Source organism: Grus americana, chromosome 8, assembly GCF_028858705.1.
Source record: "Grus americana isolate bGruAme1 chromosome 8, bGruAme1.mat, whole genome shotgun sequence".
NCBI lineage: Eukaryota > Metazoa > Chordata > Aves > Gruiformes > Gruidae > Grus > Grus americana.
In genome coordinates this window covers 3,157,775-3,180,264 of record NC_072859.1, presented here as the reverse complement: position 1 = coordinate 3,180,264, position 22,490 = coordinate 3,157,775, and the positions used below count along the sequence as shown (strand labels likewise).

General features: G+C 42.4%; 1 protein-coding gene across 6 annotated transcripts in view; it reads left to right on the top strand.

Moving 5' to 3' along the window:
* PLA2G4A (phospholipase A2 group IVA) overlaps nt 1–22,490 on the top strand; it is a 114,487-nt gene that overhangs the window by 41,359 nt on the left and 50,638 nt on the right. For all 6 annotated transcript variants that reach the window (XM_054834126.1, XM_054834128.1, XM_054834127.1 and 3 more), the window contains 3 exons: nt 2,390–2,488; nt 2,666–2,806; nt 10,240–10,321. In XM_054834126.1, coding sequence (XP_054690101.1) covers nt 2,774–2,806; nt 10,240–10,321 — 115 coding nt within the window. In that variant the 5' untranslated portion in view covers nt 2,390–2,488; nt 2,666–2,773. The remainder of the gene's footprint in view (nt 1–2,389; nt 2,489–2,665; nt 2,807–10,239; nt 10,322–22,490) is intronic.

Sequence of the window (22,490 nt, the reverse complement as noted above, 5' to 3'; positions counted from 1 at the left end):
TTATTTTGGTATCACAGCTCTATTTAATGCAGATGTTTGAAGTAAACATTCTTTGAGGCACCGATACCTGTCCATCTGCCAGCCCCAGGGTGCCTCAGGCACGCTCACGTATCTGAAATGGCACTCGATGCCTGTCTTTGGGTACCTGCCTCTGTTTAGCACATCCTGAAAGACTCTGTTTAAAACAGCAAACCCAAAGTTCCAATTTGGAGTGATGCCACCATGACTAGGGCTGGGATCTGTCCTGCTGTTGGTCAGAGCTGCATGGAAAACTAGGATATAAGGCTTTGCGCCTCACATCAGGGTCTGCTTGCTCCCTGGCCCTTTTCTCCCTATTCAGAGAATCCGCCTGTATGTCTTCAGCTCACAGTTTGTGCATGTGTGTTTGATACAGTTGTTAATTACGTGATCGCATATTTGTCTGTCTGCGTGACCCTTGCATCATCCAATATGGAGGACAGATGGTGCTCAGGGATTCATTACGGCTATATAGTCAAAGAGACTGTTGTTTGCAGGATCACAAACGTGTTTCCTGCAGATGTTGAAATGAGGCAGGGGGTTATAGGAGAAAAGAGGATGATGTAATGTCTAAGCCAGTCGACCAGTTGAGTGATGATCTAGAGAACTGGAACTCTGCCTCTAATATGCTAGACAAATAACTCGAACCAGGCTTCTCATCCTAGGCCTAACCCATTTTCTTATTTCCACAGACAGAGCAGTATCCTCAGCTTGGTTTTGTGTATCTTCTCAAAACAAGCATGGTAACTTGTAGAGGAAACAGTGTATTTTCTGGTTTATGACTTGCAGATTTCCCCATTGTTACAGTGATTGGATAGCCCTCACTGTTCCCTTCCCTTGATTGCCTTTGAGCTTTGTAACAGTTCCTCAAAAACTGATACAGCAGGGCTTGTTTACCAAGGTTCTCCAATGTCCTACTGTAAGTAGGACACAAGGTAAAATAAACTTTAGTATAACAAACCAGCTATACCATATGTCTATGAACACATTACTTCCTCCCATCTGCCTGTTTGTGCCGCTGCTGAATTTGGCTGATAGAATTTTAATAAAAATAAGTCTTTGCTTTTATTATTGGTGTAGAAGAAATAATGGTGGGTTTGTGTTAGAGATTTTCCTTTAAGTCTGAAAAGCTGCTTGCTTTCTATGATAAAGATGGCTTGTTCCTGTTGCCCTGGCATTGAGCTTCCTTGAATGAAAACCGAACTGGATGTGTGTTAGTCTGTCTTACTCAGACTTCCTTAGATAAAAACAAATAAATAGAACCAGAGTAATTTCAAGCCTCAAGCTATTGTTAGGGCTGACAAGATTAAAGAAGGGATATCGTAATGTTCTAGTTATCTTAATGAAACAAAATTTTTATGGAAATGCCTGCACATAGTTGCTCAAGAACAAGGGTTTTGGGAGTGACATAAATCGTTCTTTAGGGCTTATTCTGCCCTTTCAAAATTGAGGATTAGGAATCATTTCCTTGAGACCAAGCTCCACGTGGTGCTTTTTTTTCTTTTCATTCTGAAGCTTCTGCTTATGGTTCAGGTCTGACCGTGGTCCAGCTGAATCTGAGAAATCCTGGTGTTTTTAGAGATGTAGAAAGAAATAACCTCTCTTAATATACTTTTATTTTGATGGTGGGAAACAGTTCTGAAGTTTAAGGCCTCTGGTGGCCCCTGATTTCAGTAGAAATCTTCACAAAGCATTCAGAAAACAGGGGCCTATGAAGAACCTGTTTAAATCCTACCAGCTGGTTTGCAGTTTGCCCATCAGAGCCTCTTGTGAATCTCCAGACACCTGGGCTGTCCAGGGAGCCAGCTTCAGCTGGAATTCCCTTCCCAGGTTTACAGAGGGCACTATTGCTGCTTGTTTGTGGTTAAATGAGCAGCTGCCAAATGAACTCTCCTGTTCTATTGCTGTGGATTAAATTCTGGTAAGGTGTGACTTTGGGAACTTGCTGTTTGTGGAAAAAGCTTTCAAAGTTAAGGTGGTATGAAAAGCTGTGTTAAAATGGCTAAACAGACCCTTACTACAAAGGGTTGTCTGGTGCAAGTGGCTGACTTGTGCTTGTGCTCTCCAACTGGCTTTTCAGTTCTAAAATTCATGTCCCTTGGTGGGAGTGCAGGACATATCCGTGTAGCTCACCTTGTGCAGGGAGGAGGATACAAAAAGGAACTTAGTTTCTGTCCTGTCCTGGCCATGTGAGCATCTTAACATAGAAGCAAAGCATGGGAACCAAGAATTTGTCACTACAGTAAAAAGACCATTAACTAAACACTGACTTCATTATTTATTTTTTTAAACTAGGATTGTAATGCATGCAAGCATATACATTTGAATGTATGTAATGGATAAATATAATTATTCTGTTATTTATCTGTAGAGCTGCTAGAAACACTTGGATGACTGGAGTTCAAGATATTTGGTTCATGCTCTTACCCTGAAGTGGAGGAAGTAAGTACAAGAAATTTGTCTAGTTCAGGCAAGTAAATATCTATACCTCTATAGCTTATATGAAATTAAGTTCTTGGTAAACAAATGAATTGTGGGAACCTTCCTGAAGTGGAGGAACATAAGTTCCTGAAGTGCTCTGTTACAAAATGTAGTTTAAAAGGAACATAAGAATTTTAATTATTTTTTATTTTTATTTATTTAATAGTTAAAGGAGCTGTTGTACTGAACTCTGCTTTGAAAAACTGGGAAGCCTCTTCTGTGTAGAATTGAAATAGACATTTGACAGTTGTCTTGAATAAAAATTGAGGCAAAAATGTCCGTCATAGATCCTTATCAACACATTGTGGTAAGTAGCTTTAGATCTTCCATGTATACTGCCTTGTATAATATATAGTGTCTCGTATAATGGATCCTATTAGAAGTTAGTCTAAATAAGCACACAGCATTAGAGTTATCTTTAATTCCTTAAAGAAATGGTGAGCATGGTTAGAGCAAATTTGTTCAGAAACTTATTTGAATGCAATTGGAAAGATTCAAGTTAGATTTTTGAAAGCATGTCATGGCTTTTGAGTGTAGTTGCTCAGTTGTAAATCAAAATGGAATATGGGCTCCTAATGACTTCATGGGTATGATGTTGTAGAGTATTGTTCTGAAGGACTTGCCTGTTCAAAGTGTTTCATCAAAGTGCCTGTAGTTAACGATTCCATGTAAGTTTTTGCACACACTGATTATCAAGCTGATATGTAGTCTACAAAAGTAACATCATGTGTCTAACTTTCTCCCTTACTGTACAATTTTTTTTGGGTACAATTCTAGTTACCAAATAACTCCTTTTCCCTTTTCACCAGTATAAATAGAGGGATAAGTCGGCAATTTCGGATATTCACATCTTAAACTAGTGTGCATCAGTGATGTTGATTGGAAGAGAGTCTTCAGAACGTAGCCTGCAAGATCTAGGTTGTGGTGAAATGATCTGTGCCACTCAACAGCACACTGTTGCCAAAGGCTCCTGCTCCCTCCTTCCCACTTTATTCCCGTGTTCCTGCTGCATCCCTTGTACCAGCTATCAAATCAATGCGATTGGCATTGACCTTGCTTGAATTGGCAGAAAACCAGTTCAGTGCAAAAGATGAGTTCTCTGCTGTCAGCTGGCTCAAGGGAAGGGTAAACCCATGTATAAGTAGAGAAGTAGGTGCAGGGGAAGGAGGGGAAGGGAAATGGGAGCAGAGCTGCCCTTTCCATGGCAGGAGAGCGGAGTGGCTCAGGAGCTTGCTGAATGCTGGCTTTCAGCTATAAAGTTCACTCGCCTATCTTTGAGTGACTTTCCAAAGTGAACACTGAAATTGCAGTTTCGAAGTCAAACTGAAATCTTGAAACAAGCTGAGTGTGTTCATATCAAGCACTTCTTGTAACAGTCCCAGAATCTCACAGCAGGAAAAGTGATACATACATAAAGATAGTTACCATACACTTGTCATGTTGAACTTTCACATTGCTAAAAAGACAGCAGATGCTTCCTTGAAATGATCTCTTATCAATGATGTGGTTTCTACCCCACTCAGTCATATCCTTTACACGAGTTTGCAGCCAGCAGATGTCAAACTTGTGTTTTACTCACAAGTTTCAGGTTGATGTCTCTGTTTAACGATACACTAACTTACTCCTTTCTGCATCTGTGCCCTCTCCTGGATGGAATGCTTGATCTGCTCCATATCTTTATGGAACAGGTCTCTGAGGCACTCAGTTGTAGTTCATTAAATCATTCATATAAAAGATCTTTGATGCCAATATGTATATACACTATAATGAACAAAATGCAGCCTTAGAAGTATTTGTAGTTACAGTCTTCTGGCAGTGCTGAACTGCTGCTGGAGGAATGTTGCTAATGCAGGAAGGAACACTGTTAATGCAAGAGCTGATCCTATAACTGCTTGAAAAGTGAATGGAAAACTTTGAGGTTTCTTAATTTGAAAATTGAAATTGCATGGAAAGTTTCACTAAAATTTATAACAGTCAGGGCAGCAGGCTCATACCAATGCGAAAATAATGACATTTTAATGATATTTGGCATTAAAAGACTCAAAATAATTCTGCCGTTTCCAAAAGTCTTTCTGTTAACTATTATGTCTTTTCTGATATCTTTTTTTTTTGGTGTGTCTTATTTTATGAAAGACTTGAAGCAATAAAATAAGGCACTCACAAAGCTACTGCAGGTACAGACAGAACTGACTGTACCAAAAGTGCTTTTAGATTCAGAGAATAAAGAATTAAAATGCATAATACATCTTCAGTTACATTGATATGGGGGGTAAATATTATAACAATGGGGAAAATCACTCCAAGATAAAAAATTTGTGTGTGTATGCACAAATGTCATAATTGTAATACCGTGTGAAAGAAGAGCATGGACTTTATGAAAATCTGTTACTTAAGAAAACAGGTAAACATTTTCATTTGTCCAGCTTAATCGTCAGCTCAAGTGTCCTTAATGTTAAGGAAGTAAAAGTAATAAATACTTAAACCACAGTCTGTCTATACCAGAGTTTCCTGATTGGTATTTTGTGTGCAAGTATGTCTCCTGATTGAATTGCATTTTGTGACTCAGCATTCTGGGATATGAAAAACATTATATTCAGTGCATGCAAATCCCTTGCTTTCTCAGTAAGTGCAGAAAGTTCATAGGTAAAACCCGATTGTGTTAGAGGAGATCTCAACGTGGTGTTCTGTTTCCCAGTCCTCTAGTGGGAAGGTAGTGTTGTTTATGTACATATGAATGCAGTGATATGTAAACCAGAGGAAATCAGATAATTAGGGAAATTTTACTGTGAGAGGGGGGAAAAAGCAGTCAAAGGTGGGAGAGGAACAAAGGAGGCAGGAGGAGGAGTTCGGGCTGTCGTATGTGAACAGGAGATACTAAACCATGGCTGTACAGGATACTTGTGGTTGTATCTACAAGGGATGGATTGCACCAGTAGAGAGGGAATGCTGTAGACAGGACGAGAGGGAATGCTGTAGACAGGAGCTTTCATAATTCAGGAAACCCATGTTCAGAGAGGGCATATTGATTATTTTTTTTTATCCTCCCCCCCCCCCCCCCCCCCCCCCCCCCCAATTTATGGAGAAAGAGGAAGTGGAGTGAAGCACTGTCATGGTTTAACAAGGCCAGCAGCTAAAACAACCACACAGCCGTTTACTTACTCCCCACCATGGGATGAGGGAGAGAATTGAAAAGAAGTTGGGGGGGGGAGGTAAAACTTGTTGGTTGAGATAAAGACAGAGCAAATGATGATAATAAAAGAATGTACAAAACAAGTGATGCACAGCACAATTGCTCACCAGCTGAAGCTGACACTCAGCTAGTTCCTGAGCCACACCACCTCCTGGCCACCCCCCGGTTATATCTGGAGTGTGATGCCATATGGTCTGGAATATCCCTTTGGCCAGTTTAGACTGTTTTCCCTCCCAGCTTCTTGGCATCCCCTGCCTCCTCACTGGCAGGGCAGCGTGAGAAGCTGAAAAGTCCTTGACTGCTTGGCAACGACTAAAAATCACCAGTGTGTTATCAATCTTATTCTCATTCTAAATCCAAACACAGCACTATGCCAGCTGCTGGGAAGAAAATTGACTCAGTCCCTGCTGAAACCAGGACAAGCATGCATTTGAAGCTAAGTCACTTTAGATGATAGGATTTAGGTTTTTGAGTTAATTGTGAGCTTCTGAGATTTTTAACCTGGCTTTGGATTTTTAAAGGTATGCAGATGTTGCTCCACTCAGTGTTGCAACGTTTAAGTGATTTATACATCATCGTCTCTTTTTCAGAAGTAATTGAGGAGATGGCAATGTACAGATCTTTATCAAGACTTACGGTGAACATAAGTCACTTTAGAAAATGCAGCTTAGTCATCTAAGCTAGCAAGGGCTGGATTTATAAAAGTATTTAGAGTCAACACATTTCTGTGATATTTTTCAGAGGGCATCTAACTTCTTCAGAACGCAGTCCTTTAAAAAACTAACAAACAAAAAATGCTTCTGAAAGTTGTGTTAGTTGTCAATACGGACACTTAGGCCTCTTAACACCCTTAGAAACTGGATCCTAAGTGGAAAATTGCCTTAATTTCCGATTGCGCTTAAGTTTCATGAAAAACATTTATTTTGGAGTAAGAAAAGATCTAGACTTTTGAGCTTCCTGTGTATCTCTGTGTATTTTTTTTTTTTACAAAGAGGGAGATCATTTATTTTAGTACCATTCTGTTGCAAATTTCTTCCAAGAATGTGATTATGGCCAAATATTAATAACTCTGTAATTATAAGCCTCAGTGTGTTATTTTGGGTGAGGCGTGGGGAAATAAGATAATATTTTTCTGTTTTGCCAGACCTCTGTGTACTCGCATTCATTTTGGAGGATACCAGATCTTAAACCAGGCTTAACTTCCTTGGCAGAACAACAGCTGGACTGACAGGGTTTGCTGCTTAGGTCAATAGAAAGCAGTTCTCATGGTAGCAAACCAGTTATTGACTTGTAATAGAAAGTAGTGACGATCTCTGTACTGCTGTAATGAGAATACACTAGTATTGTTTTGATAGTAGGTGTTTTATTTAGGCATATGAGTTTCATGAGATGTGAGAAAATTACTTTACAGAAGTGCTTTTTGTCAGTGAGCATCTCGCGGTATCCCTTTTTTACAGCCAGGACTCTGGGGCACCAGAATTGCACCCAAGTTCCTCATAGCAGCTGAGAACTAAATCCAGCACGCCCGTGTCCCATACTTGTAACTTAATTATAACTCCATCCTCCTCTTTGTTGCTAAATGTTCAGATCTCTGATTTGTGGTCTCTAGTGAGGACAGGCTCTTTCTTAACAGCTAAGAATAAGGAGAAGGGTGGTGTGTTTGTACTTTGGGCTGTTTCTCTTAATTATAAGGTTGTATATGACAAAGTAACTACATCAGTCTGTGTGAACAAACTCTGAGGCCCGTGTCATGTTGTGAAACCGACACTTCAGCGATCTGACATGTGTGTGACGGTGGCACACACTGATAAAACTGCTTTGAGCACTTTCAAGAAGCAAACTGGAAACATGGGACAGCGAGAGTTGTTCTTCTCTGCAGATTCACAGCTTGTAAAAATTCTTGAAGCAAGGTGAATGACAGAGCTGGGGTGACTTTATGTAGCTGTGTTCACAGTAGTACCAGCTGTTCCCATATACCTGCTAAAATCCCTGTTTACCCTGCTGTGGTGGAAAACTGGGTTTTTTTGCCACGTAGCAGAGGCAGAAGTTTGTTCAGAGAGATGTCCTATCTGCCTTCCCATTCATCCGTCCACTCTGCAGGAGTGGGAAGCTGCAATGCAAAAGGTGATAGGTGTCACAGAATCATTGGTCTGTCTCCATGTCAGCACAAAGCAGGCTGTTAAATAGGTGTTGCTCCTTTACAACTTTGAATTCCCACATCTAAACCCTTTCTCTTGGGTTTGATGCTTTTAAGGTGAGTTAACAGTCCCAGTTGGGAGAAAATCGATTATAGAGTCTGGATTCCATTTTTACTGCGGTTGGTGAACTGCTGCACAATGACAATTTCAGAATACCACTTGTAAGGTAGCACTTCACACTGCCACAGTTTCCTCCCTGCCTGCTTACTTGTTCTTCGAACCAGACAACTCCTACAGCTTACAGGGGAAAAATTAGAGTTGAAATGTACTGCTGGGCAGACTGTCGCAAAATGAGCCTCCAGCAGTCATCATAACATGTGGGCGATTACAGCCTTAAAGATGCAACAATTCAGTGTCTGGGTCAGCCAGTGTCTGCAGTGAAGTCATACCCTCAGTGTCACTGTGGGCATTTTTTCCATGCTATTTTGCTGTGGCAATGTGGCTATGCCTTTGCAAACCTCTAGGCTACAGGCTTGTGGTGGAGGTTGTATTGGTATCATTTGCGTTGTGTTTCAACTCAACTGTTACTTAAGCATTCACAAGCCACTCTTTTGCTGTCTTTAGAACATTGTCTTTAGCTTTTTTCTTATTTTGTTGGGGGTTTTTTTGAGGAAAATTATATATACCTATAAGAAACTGTGGGGTTTTTTTGGGGTCTACTTGTATCGGAGAGAACCAATGTGGTTCTAGTCTCTGGGTGGAAGCATGTCGTAGGTGTAAAATAATGAGGCTTGGCTGAAACAACTGGCTCTGAAATAGTAATGAAAAACCACCTGAAGGCTGTTATAAAGTCTAACAGTCGAAGCAGCTTAAATGGAGGCATGTGCCACTGTTGAAAACTAAGCCATGTATGGATTGAAGGGTTTTGTTGGCTTATCTGTTTGTCCCTTTGAAAAGGGGTTTAAAAAAAAAGGGAAGTATCCAGCTGAAAACACAGCAAGAAGGCACCAGGCACAGCCTGAATATGCATGTCCATATTGAGGGTATTGTCTCTAATTTTAAATAATCATCAGTGCATTTCCTCATTCTGGCACTTCCCCCTTTTCCTTCTGATTGGAATATGTTGTAAGACCTTTAATATATGGTTAGTTGTTTTGGTCCTAATGACTGATATGCAGTGTTTATTTTAATGTATTTCACAAAGTTAATGAGTGGTTAGGAAAAGATGAAAAAATATCACTGTTTCAGTTTTAGAAATTGAAACCTGAGGTAAGGGTGTGTCACTGCATATGATGGGCCACTACCTGCGGTCGCATAGGAGGTATGCTTTGATACAGCAGCTTGAGCTGCGAGAGCCTGGCAGCTCAGACCTGACGCTGTCTGTAGGGGCAGAGCTCAGATGTGCGGTGGTCCCCTCCTGGTGCCCATGTTCCCGTCGCAGGAGAGCGAGCTGATGCCCTCTGGGTTGTACCAGTGGGTACATCAGTGTCGGGGCACTGTGGGCACTCGGGCAGCTTGAGGGTTCTAAGACTGGCTTTAAGATAGCGGTGTAAGTATAAGTGCTGAGAGGCGATTGCGTGAGCTCTCGTCCTGGCTCTAACATGTAAAACTTACCAACAAGCTGTGTGGCTGTAGAGGCTGATGTTGTTTGCATCGCAGTATGCTGTGGCAATTCTCATAATGGTGTTCAGTATGTTGGTCAAACCTATGGCTATATAGATAAAATAACAATAGACATGACTCGGTGACCTTTTTTCATAAAGGTTTTTACTTTTGTTTCTTAATTTCATGCCTTTTTCTACTTCCCTAGTTCATTCAGGACAGACTTCTTAGAAAGGCAGCTCCTGCTATGTGCTTGGGCTTTGCAGGAAACAGGAAGCTCTAGAAACTGCATGAAAATTGCTTGTGAATATTTTAATAGCTTGCTTTTCATCTTCCCTCCTTTATCTTAAGGACACTTGCACTTTGAATATTGATGTGTACTAAAAAGGTATACTCCATGCATTACTAACTATATCCCTTGTGTGTGCAGTATGCATATATTCATTCCAGAATGTATACTTTGAAATAATTGCACCCATCACTGTAAAATAGCCCCCTTTTTTTTTTCCTTACCATACCAAGTTGTCCCTGACTGACTAAATGCCTTAAAGCAGGCTCTGTAGAGAGGAGGAGTGTTATTCATTGAAATTAGTAGGTGGGGCAGCAGGAAAATTAAGGAACCCTAGTATAAGGTCTGACCTTTCAGTAAAGCTACAGGATGCAGTTCAGCTTTAAGATGCTCTATCCAGTATGAGTTTCACTTGCATTTTGACTGGGTGATGTGTCTCAGTTTTTGGACAAAATGAAACCTATTTTGATAGGTGTTTTTTGGTTCTGGAGCTTAATCACCTCTAACTCTCTGACTTCCAGGTGGAACACCAGTATTCACACATATTCACTGTGACAGTAAGGAAAGCCACAAATGTTACAAAAGGAGCGATTGGTGACATGCGTAAGTATTTCCTTCTATTTTTCCTTTTTTTTTTTTTTTTTTTTAGGAGACTGTTGCTGTAGGCAGGGGGAGGCAACACATGAAGCTTGTCATGCATTAAATAATGGTTAGTGGGTTGCTGGTTTTTTTTTTTTTTCAGTCTTGCTTGTTAAAGCCAGGGCAATGTACCCATTTCATTGCTCACTCACTCTAACTCAGAAAGCAGATTTGCCGCTCCTTCTTTTCATTGATCCAGAAAAGCTGAGTGAGTTGTAAACAATTTGCAAGCAACACCTACACTTAGGTTTTTGGCTCAGTCAGAAGTTCTGCTCTGAATATAGTGAAACTGGCATTTGCTGTATCTTCAAAAGGCTGTGGTTTGGTGGTGAGAACGCTTAAAAAGAAAGAAGCCCAATGCTCTGCTGAGTCAATGCAGTAAGAAGAAAAAAAAAAGAAAAAAAGAAGTCCAAAATGGATAAGCAGATCTCATGGTGGGGGGCTCTGGGGCACCAGCACTTTTTCCCCTTTCTGTTAGGCTTCTGAGTCTCCGCACTTGGTAGCTGAACAGGAAACCACTAGGAAGAATGACCCATGAAAACTGTCTGCTCTTAAGGGGGGAAGAGGGAGAGAATAATATATTGGCTGAATCTGTAAAAAGAATATTCCTGCTTCCTTGATGATGACTGTTTTGCTGTCAGGTCATCTCTCCCTTTCCCTGGCACTTCATGCAGAGGTTTGCATAGCCCAAGACTTGCAGGCTGGGGCTGGGAAGATGAGTGTGGTGCTTTGCTCCTGCTCTCTCATCGGGCTCGTTTGTGCAATTATTTCTCTCCCAGCACGTTCCTGGAAACTGCTTTCAGGTCAAACTACAGCAGCTGCTCCGACGCACAGTTTTGCTTCAGTGGGTTAACAGGTTTTTTTCATAACTGGTGGCCACTTGATATTAAACTTGAGGGTAGGTGGGAGAGACAGCTGGAAGGGAATGTTCAAGAGCCCCAAGTATGAGGGGAGAGACGGGAGTCCTGGCAGGAGGGGAGGAGGAGTTGGGACTCCATTTAGCATCTGCTGTGGGGTGAAGGAAAGGAGCACACAGAGCAGATGCAGGGCGGTGTTATCCTGGTGGCCTCTGAGAGGGTGTTTGTACAAGAAGACCTCTGGAGAATCGCTCTAAGGAGTAGAACAAGGGGCCCACAGGTTTGTGTGTGTAAGGAGCTGGGTTAAATGGAGAGACAGAGGTCTCTGGCATGAGACAGTGTGGGGAACATGGGAAGGGAAGAAAGGGGGTTGAAATGAGAACCTCATGGTATGATATTAAAGGGAGTACAGAAAGGGGGAAGAAAGCCAGAAGACCATGTTTGGGTGTTTGGTTTGTGTGTGTGTGTTTGGTTTTTTTCCCACCCTCAGGACAAGTATGGTCTTACAGTATAAATTCCAAATATTACCCATTAATATAATTGGATTTTTTTTCTAGACAAAACTGTTATCTTGCCAAATCATCAAAACCAAAAAGCTACTCAGGAAGAACTTTAGTTTGATAAAACCTGGCAGAACTATGCTCAAGGGCCATCGAAACCTGCTTGGTTTCCTGTCTGAGGCAGCCAGGAGTGCTGTGTAGCCTGAGGCACCTGCAGTCTGGGGCATCTCTGGCTGAGCTTCCAAGTTCCCAGGGCTTGTTCTTGGAGTCCTGGCAAATCCCCCAGAGCAAAAACAACAGATCATTACTTATGTTTTTATTTTGGGAAAGTGAAAAATGTTTTTATTTCCCATGTATATACAAAGCTTGGTGTGTTGGAGCCTGGAAGCTGTTTGATCAAATCAGTAATTGTGTTAATTACGTAAGAAAGATGTATGAAGCTGTGAGTGGTGGAGGGTCTTTATAGTTGCCTATATATATATTTATTTATATGGTTTGCCAAAACTGTAACTTGTTGAAAGAATTTCTGAACTTTTACATTTGGGCTTCTGATCTGAAGGATAGGATTCGCTGCTGGGGAAGGTGGCTGTGATACATAATGGGAGATGGCTTGGTTGGGGTGGGTGCCGGAGTGTTGCTTTCCCATGATGGACACTACCAAGCTGTTGACTCTTCTGGTGGGTTTCTCCTAATTTATTCTGTTGCTCCAGTTTGTGTAGGCAGTGACCACTCTGTGGGCGAGAGAGGTAACTTTACATTGTGGTGGTGATGGGGGTCCTGGGGAACACAAGAGATTTTGTGTAATGTTTTGCTTTTCTTATTTTATCCAAGTCTTTCCAAGACTTTCTGGAATAGCTGTGAAATATCTGAGTAAATCTAAGTTATTAAATACGTGGAAGTGCTTATAATTTTGCTGTTTGTGTGATATTTCTCATCCTAAAGATTTGAGGTCTATCTCTGCTTAAGGAGTTGTCAATGACAGGTCTAGTGTGCATGGTGCCCCAACTCTGTGGGTACATGGAGGGCCTGACTTCTCTGGCATAGTTATCCACACCTCTGTCTCCTCAAGCCTAGGCTGGGGAGATCTGCAGTGTTTTAAGCAAGTTTTTCAAGACTTCTTGAGCTCCTCAGTAATGGAGAGCATAAATGGTTGTGTCATCCTTAAAACTAGGTAATAGATGCCCACTGCACTGTAACTTCCACAGGCAATGTGTTTCCTTGAGCGAACAGTTCACACACACAGCAGTGCTTATTCAAGACATATTTTTAGTGTCCTGGCTGATCTGGGTGGCTGGAACAACAGAGAAAGCTGGAGCTAGGATAGCTTCCAGCCCTCTGTTTTTATTTGATCTGGCTGAGATTTCCCATTGTCTCTGTAAGCTTTAAAATTTTTGTAGAGTGATCTGGCAAAGACAAGTAATCAAATCTGATCCTGGGTCATACCAGGATCTGAGTGGCTAAGCTGCAGTAGCTACTTTTGTTTCTCACTGATAAAGCACATCAAAATAAACAATAATGGCAATAATTGCATCATAAAAGTTTTCCATGCAAATGCTTTTCATATATGAAGGAAGTCGGTCTACTCACACCACTCTGTCATTCTGTAAACGTGTGTGTGTGGATGATAAATGAGAATTACTGTAAAAATGCATGACCTAGGATGTTTGGGAGGGGGGAAGAAGTTTTGAGAGCAGACTCCCTCTTTCCCAGGAGTTCATTCAAGTCCCTTATTTCAGCTATTTGCCCATTTACTGTTGCCTTCATATAGGAGTACTTCCTTTACTGATTTCACTTGTTTTAATTTTATAGTGTCCCTTTCAAGGTGACTCTCACATTCTAGAGACTGTCCTATCAACATCCAGTCGATGCATCTCTGTCCTTACGAAAGATTTAAATTCTGTTTTTAGTGACTGCTGCTCTACTAGCTGTGCTCAGCTCTTCTGGCTAAGTCTTTTTACAGGCTGGAAGATTTATGAGATGAGCAACTGCAGCAGATATCTGGTGGGTTGACCTTGTCTGGCCAAGCTGCTGTACCACTCCCCCTCTATCAACAGGATGGGGGCAGAAAATACAATGAAAAGCTCTTATGGATCAAGATGAGGACAGGGAGATCACTTACCTATTACCGTCACAGGCAAAACAGACTCAATTTGAGGAAATAAATTTATTGCCAATTAATTGTAACAGAGTAGGATAGTTAGAAATAAAACTGAAACCACCTTCCTCCCTTTACTTCCCTTCTGTCCAGGCTCAGCTTCATTCCTGAATCTTCTCCATCCCTCTAAGTGACGCAGGGCGATGGGGAATGGGGGTTGCAGTCAGTTCATAACATGTGGTCTCTGCCACTCCTTCCTCACACCTTTCCCCTCCTCCAGCATGGGGTCCCTCCCACAACATAAAGTCCTTTGCGACCTTCTCCAACCTGGGCCCTTCCCATAAGCTGCTGTCCTTCAAGAACTGCTCCAGCATGGGCCCTTGCCATGGGCTGCAGTCCTTCAGGAGCAGACTGCTCCAGTGTGGGTCCCCCATGGGCCACAATCAGCTCCTGCACGGGCTCCTCTCCACAGGCCACAGCTCTTGACAGGAGTCTGCCCCTGCGTGGGCTCTGCATGGGCTGTGACTTCCTTCAGGGCACATCTACCTGCTCCAGCGTGGGATCCTCCACAGGCTTCAGTGTGGATCTCTACCACCATGGTCCTCCATGGGCTGCAGGGGGACAGCTTGCCTCACTATGGGGGATCTCTGCCCAGCACCTGGAGCACCGTCTCCCCCTCCTTCACTTGGCATCTGCAGAGTTGCTTCTCCTTCCTCTCTCACAGCTGCTGCCCGGTGTTTTTTACCCTTTCTTAAACAGGTTATCAGAGAGGTACCACCAGTGCTGCTGATGGGCTCAGCTTTGGCTAGCAGCTGGTCCATCTTGGAGCCAGCTAAAGCTGGCTCTGTCTCGCATGGTTGCAGCTCCTGGTATCTTGTCACAGGAGCTACCCCTGCTGCTGCCCAAAACCTGCCATGCAAACCAATTAAAAGATGGAATATCTTAAAATCTGTATGTTTTTGGTGAAGGTTTAATTATCTTATTTGCTTAGCTTTCTGCTGGTCGCAGGGGTCAGTAGACCTTGTAAAATCACTTTGCTGACTGGAGCTTTTGGAAAAGACCTTGCCTCCAGTCCAGTGAGGTCTTATATAGTAGAAGTTTAGTTTTGAATCTATTCCAGATGCCCCACCATACTGTAGGGCAGTATGACAGTACAAGAACTTGCAGACAAAGACCAGCATCCCAAACTGCAGCATTCTGGAAGAGAAATGCTTGCAAACTGTGGTGGTTCTTTCCACAGAATCTCTCCCCTTCTGGATTTTCTGGGGGCTTGGTAGAAAACTGGGTCAAAGGAAGCATTGTAAAATTTGTCTTACATCTTTAAAGATCTATTTTTCTTTAAGTATACTGGCTTTCAAAATAATTGGTAGCATCTACAAAGGAAATGAGTTGTATGACTCTATTCTTAATGATCACTAATCTTGCTTAATCCTGTTTTCAATTTGCAGCTTTTATTTGCTTCATCTACTTTTGATGTTATGATAATAAACAGTGTAATTCCAGGCATTTTAAAGAAAAAGTCTTTTCTTAAAAACATTTTAAAGTTTGGATAGCTTGTGGCACTAGTAGTCAGCTTCTATCCCAGTTTCTGTTCCACTTGGAAGTAAGGATGCATTTCCACTGTTGTTAGGCTGCTCAGATAAACAAGTTAAAGTATTGGGAGCACTCCTGTCAACACAGCTCAGCCCTGGTTGCAAAACTTGCTAACGTGGAGGTGGAAGGCAGCTCCTGTAAGTGGCTCTTGGCACAGCTAGCCCACGCTGCTGCAACCAGCAATAGACGTCCCCCCCGAGCCAAGGAGACGTTCTTCCGCTGGGGCAATGTCACTGACGTGCTTCCTGGTTGCCTCCTGCTTCTCCAAAGGAAACAAGGAGCTGTGGGATGTGTGCGCACCTTTCCCTGCCCCCAGGATCCCTGGTTGTAGGAGCTGCTTGTGCAGAGAAAGAGGAGGTGATGCCCCGTGCAGTTTCAGTCACTGTTTCTCTCTTCGTAGGCCTTGCCCTGGGGTTGTGTTCACTATGAGCCGTGTTGAAGCTGGCTTATTTAAAGCCAGAGTCACAGCAGTCTAGTGCAATTTAGGCATACGTGTGTGGTGTTTCAAACGTGAGCTAGCTGAAAGGGAAGGAATTGGAGATTTGCCTGCTTGTATTAAAGCAGAGATGCAACAGTTTGTGTTACAGCAGCTCATTCAGGACTAATCCAGCTGTTCTCTGTGTCACAGCTGGCTGGTCTTGCACCCTGACTTAGCTACCGTATACATGATTTGACTGTTGAAATGTCATCAGATAACTCTTCCTGCAAGGCCCTGAAGCAGGACCTGATTTTTGCAAGGGAGCTTCAGGAAGAAAACAAGCCAAACTCCTCCCCTCTGCCAGCCTAACAACCTGGAAAAAGTAGGTCAGAGTTGGCCAATCTTCCAAGTCCCACAAGCTGCACATGTAGATCTTCATGTGGCCAGCAGCCCTAAGATGTACTGTATGCCTAACAGAGCAAAGCAGAGCAGGAGGGCTGGAAGTATCTTGCAGGAAGGAGACAGAGATGTTCCCATATATGCTAATAAGGAAATATATATCCTTAAAAGCCATGTATCCTCAAAAATGAGCAATACCTGTAACAACTGCTCGTGAAACATTTGCTGCAGGTCTCAGTCTAACAGCGAGGTAACTGCAGGCTTGATTTCCATTTCCTCGACATGTGCAATATTTTTGCCCTGTTGTAGGGTTAGTCAGAAGCAGCGCTGGGAGGTGAAAGTCATGTTTGAAACAAGCTCCCGTGTTCCACAGTGAAGCTGATCCAGAAGATGCTGCTCTTTCCAGTTGCAAAAATATCTTTTCAATGAGAACCAAATTCTGTCTCTGCATACTTGCCGTGTAGTTATTGAGGTAGGGACTGTTTCTGTAAAATATTAGAGAAAACTTGTTTCTGTCCTAGAGGAAGGCTCTCCTGTTACTCCGTTGCACTGTGATGATACCACCAAAGCAGTCATGCTGGTGTAGACCAAGGATCCATCTTTCCTGCTACTCTGATTGAAGGCCCTCCGTGTTTCCCTGCCCCAGCCACGCTGTGACCAGCTGCAGCCCCAGGAGAAGGGAGCTGGACGGTGGCTGGGAACTGCTCATGTTCAATGGCTGTCATCTCTCCAGGCAGAACTTGGTGGTGGGGCTCTCCCCCGGGGAGTTGTGGACACCACTGTTTCTCCAGTTGGAGCCTTTCACTTCTTCCATTTAGCAGGGGCCTCCCTTCTTTTATTCCATTTGTCCTCTGTAAAAATTTTGATTTCTTCCTGCTTTCTTTTCTTTTCCCTCTCATCCCCCTTCCCAGGGAGGGCCTTGAAGTTGTGTTAGGATTGGGCTAATGCCTTATCCTGAGGGCAAATCAGGAAGAACATCAGTCATAGCCAGATACAAAGGGAAAATATGAACAGGGTAGGCATGTGAAACTCTCCTCTGATCCTTTCCAAGCACTCAGCTGTCTTCAGTAAGCGACTCCTAGAGCTGGTTGTGATTCTGGTGTAATTAGTAGCCTCACTGAGTTTCTCATGCATAAACTACACTGGTTTTCCTTGAATCCATGTAAGTCTTTTCATCCACAGCTCCTTTGATAAGAAGTTCTGCAGGTTGCTATCCACTCCATGAAAGAGACTTTTAATTTGTTTTGAAATTGGTTTTTTAGAAGTTCGATTTGAAACTTCCTCTGGTTAGTGTTTCACATTTTGCAGGATGCTGACTGTCCCGTATGTCAGTCTGTATCAAAGAAAAGTTCTTAAAAATAAATAAATGTGTTGAGTTATGTATTTATGACTGAACGTGTTCTGAAAGGGAGGAGGAAAAAAATCATCGGCCTTCCTCAGCTTCGTCACCACAGAATGGAACACTTTTGTGAAGCCTGTCACTAAAACCCCTGGTCTATCAAAGCAGTGTTAGAGGGCAGTTGGGATGCAGGGAACGTCTGCTTAGTGCTGGATCGCGCTGTGCTTGGTTGGACAGCGTAACTCACACGCGCAGTCATCCCTTTCCCTTTACGGGCCCGTAAAATCGCTATGCCTACGCCGCTGTAAGTGCTTCGCAATCCAGTCTTCAGTCCTGTAGATGAAATGCCTGTAATAACCTGACTGAGCAGCGAGGCTGGGGCAGAAACAATTCACAGGTGTCACTTTATTCTTGCATTTCCTGTAATTGCTTGCAGCAGCAATGATGGTGGCTTTACTAAGATGTGATGCTTACGTAGCCAACCTGAGCCTATCCTTAGCTATGGTTCTGCCCAGTTAGCACAGCTCCAGGTTTTTAAAACATCCCTAACAATTATCTGAATTAAAAAGTCAAGGGAAGAGCCTCTTCCCACTCAAAGGCCTGGAGGCTCCGCTTCAGCAATACAGTAAATCAAGCTCCAGGGCTGCTGGTGGAGGACCAAAACCTCTAAAGCCTCATGATACCAAACACAGATCCAGTGTAAACTTGTTCTGCGGATTCAGAAAAAGTTGCCGGTTTAAATTTGTATTAGCAAACTTTATGCCAGACTAGGAATAATCTATACTCCATCAGCTAACATAAATCTGGAATAAAATTCATATTGTGGGTTTTGAGTAATTTACCAGGAATGTAATGATGTGCCTAGACCTACTCTAGACCAAATTATCACTGCCCAGATCTGGTGCTGCCACGGACCCCCAGTCGTAGCTGAACTATTCCTTCTCTCCTCCTTGTGTTGGCAGAATGAAATGTTTCAGAAGTTTAACACTGAAAAAGCTCCAAAGAACTAGGCATTTTAAATTAATTTAAATTAATTTTAAAAAACCCCAAACCCCTTGGATTCTGGCACACTACTAGAAAACCAGATTTTTCTCTGGGCTATTGCAAGATAATCTTTCAGTCATGTTTCACTGCTGTCTGTCTGCAACAGGAAATGTACAGATAACCTAGAATAGTGAATATTTTTTTTCACCTTTCACCTCTTGGCACTTCTACAAATTAGGTTGAACCTACCGAAGGGTTCAGCTGACCTGTTTGGGTTTTTTTTTTCCTTTCAAGGCTGGATCAGTGAAACCACTGGTGGTGTCCCACCCCAGTAACCCGGTAGTGCCCAGCTGGTGCTGGGAGTTCAGTTCTTTCCTTCACTTAAGTAACACCGGAGATGCAAAGCACTGTAATAAAAGGCACTAATAATCTGTAATAAATGTATTACCTAATCACAGGATTTCTCATAGCATAGCTGCTGCTTTAGGAGCTGCCTTACTTCACTTGTAGTCACCTTCCGCTCATGAAATCTCGCACTGCATCATCCCTTTTGCAAAATCGCTCTTGAATATGAAGGCCAAGAGCCCCGACGCTCGCTGCAGTGTTTGATGGTATTGAACAGAGGGCTTGTGATTGTGCGGCTGCGGTAGTTTTTAACGCAGTGATTACCTGAGAGGGTGACGAGATGCTTCTGTGTGCGGCAGCCTGACACAGCCAGTTCGGCTCCTGGCATTCCTGGGCCAGGTGGCATTGCCAGCTGCTCTGGGGGGACCTCGCGGCTCTGCCTTTTATCCAGTCCTCCTTGCTCATCTGATACTGAATTAATTAATCAATTAATGGTGCCTGTGTCCTCTGAACACCGGAGGCACCTTTTTTTTAGGGCCTTGTGTTAGTCTGTCCTTTCACTGATTTGCAGCAGAGCAAGAGTAAGCGAAATCTAATAATTCATATATTTGTTAAGATGTTGTTTGGGAAACATTAATTATTTGGGAATGATTGATATATGACAATTACTGATTAATAGTTTTTTTAAGAATTCCCTTTTTTAAAACTGGAAAATCACATTAAACTGGGAAAAAACGTGATTTTAAAATTCATTACATTTTCACCTAACTGTGGCGGAGAGACCAAATCATATTTCTGACCCACTGTGAAGCATATTGTCCAGTGAGCCCCTAAAATTCAGTATTTGGATAAAAATTCAGTTATTATTTTTTAAGCACACAACTTCCGGCCTAGGAAGTGATTCATGTAGCTCGTGCCATGCTGTGATTGATACTAGTTAATGTTCAACCAGTCAAAAACGCCTTTGTAGCCCCCGCTTTGGGTTTCTCTAGGCAAACGGTGGGTTTGATAATTTCCATAAAATTCAGAGGAGCCCTGCAGCCAGGCAGCAGCGAGTTGAGCTGCACAGCCTGCTCCAGCTCCCTTCCCCGGCCAGAAAACCTCCTGTGCATATGCTTGCTGGTGTTTTTTAGCTTCCTTCCCCTGGGAGGAGAAGGAGGTGGTCTAGCAATTCCCGTCCTTAGCTTGGCCTCAGTCAAGCCGCTCAGCTGCATGTAACTTCATGCTAACTGAGTTGGACTGCCATGCAGTGAGCCAAAACCATGGTGGGAAGTAGACAAAGAGGGTCGTTCGTGACCTAGTAAGATTTTATGAATGGGAGTAAGATTTTATGACTGGAGCATCTCTGGTATGAGGAAAGGCTGAGAGAGCTGGGGCTGTTTAGCGTGGAGAAGACTGAGAGGGGATCTGATCAACGCTTACAAATATCTGAAGGGCGGATGTCAAGAGGAAGGGACAAGACTCTTCTCAGTGGTGCCCAGTGACAGGACAAGGGGCAACGGGCACAAACTGGAACACAGGATGTTGCATCTGAACATGAGGAAAAACTTCTTCCCTCTGAGGGTGACCGAGCACTGGGACAGGCTGCCCAGAGAGGTTGTGGAGTCTCCTTCTCTGGAGAGATTCAAAACCCACCTGGATGCCATCCTGTGCGACCTGCTCTGGGTGATCCTGCTTTAGCAGGGGGTTGGACTAAATGATCTCTAGAGGTCCCTTCCAACCCCGACCAGTCTGGCATTCTGTGATTCTGTGATTGCACTTAATGGTGGAGGATGTTGGTTAACCAGAAGGCAAAAAACCTCCAATGAACCAAACTAACGTAGTTCTTTAAGGAAGTTCTGCCATGTACTTGCTGGAATATTCCTGTAATTGCATAAACATGGTATCTGGAGATAATGGGTCCAAAAAATCTGGATCCAGATTTTGTTTCTGTAATCATGATGCATATATTAACTGAAATTAAAATTAATACAGTTTTATTTAATGTCCATTATGATCACAAGTGTTTATGACATGCTCATGTGGAAAAAAATAATACAAATTCTTATGGTGCAGAATTTTTTTGGTAGCAAACCAAATTTTGGCACACTTCAATAACTTTGCATTTCTTTCAACTTTTGATGGACAAATGAGATAAATTTTAATGTATGATGGTAGTGGCTTCATCCTTGGTATTTTGTATTTGAACAGGCTTTCTATAGTTTCTTTATGTCTATTTTGCTGTTGAAATAATTGAAATTGGAATGACTGAAATATAAATTATATGTCTGAAATATTAATTATATTAATATGGGGGCCTGATGACAGTCCTCTCACCAAATTAGTAACATAAGATCAAATGGTTTCCAGTCATTGTAGAAAATTTTACAGGTTTCTTTCTTTACTAGACAGATTGCTTAAAGCATTACTCATTTTTAATGTGAAAATGATTGATCCTAATTACTGTCCATTGTGTGTTTCACTTCCTGATTCATAATGTAATTTAGAGATAGAATTCTATAGCAATTACTTAAACAGGAGATAAATCAAACGAGGAAAAGTCATTGAATCCTTACTTCCTACCTCTCCACCATTTCTTAAGCCAGTGTGTTGAAAAATAACAGTTTAGATGCTGACTCTGCTTTTGTTATTGGATATCTGTCTTCAGCCCCTGGAGATTTGGTGGGTGCTATAAATCTTACAAAAGGATTATTATAAGCGGTGTGTTAATTACTTTTATAATTCATCTAGCTATAAGCTGCTAATCGCAGGACCCTCTGCTAGTTCCAATGACGTCACTGCTGAAACTCTTAATTTTATTTTTTAGTGTTAAAGTGGGGGTTTAAGTACACTTGTACTTAATTGTCACGTCAGATTCATTTTTTCCTGAGAAATACTAACGGAGTCTGGTCCCTCTGTGACCTGTGCTGTTACGTATGAAGCTTTTGACGCTGTGAAAATACGGTATTTTAGTTGCATGCACACACTGAGGCACTTGCTGCAAATAGTCAGTGCTGGGAAGAGAGGACTATGGAATCCTACCGTACAGCCACTGTCATATGGCACTGCCTGCGTCCATTTGCAAACCTTGCAACCTTTACCTACGTTAGAAAGTTGCAATGCACTGCAGATTGCTAGCCCACAAACGATGGAGGAGTCACATGCGCATGCCTGCGCGAAGAATAGCCCGAAGCCTAGCTGAGCTGTGTAGGAACCTTATTTTCTTCAGAGCTGTCCCGAGGAAGAGGTACAAATTCTTACACATTGATTGCTTCTTTTGAAAAGTCTGCGGTTGGTATTTCAAGTAGGCTGCTAATATAAAAGAGCAATTCCACGACAGTTGCCTCTACATAGATAATTCTGTATTGATTACACTCGCAAAACATCAGCTTTTGACCCATAAAGCATTTCATAAAGGTGCTTGCTTTCAAAATCAAAATATAGATAACGGTAGTGATCAAGCTACTTTTCACTTACGTTTTCAGATTAGTTTTTTTGAAAAACATACCTGGCAAAACAAGTAGCAAAACCACAAGCAGGAATAAATATATCCATGCAAAAGGATACACACCCTGTCTATCTGTTTGATAACTTTAATGTTTCGAAATACGTAAGTGAATGCTT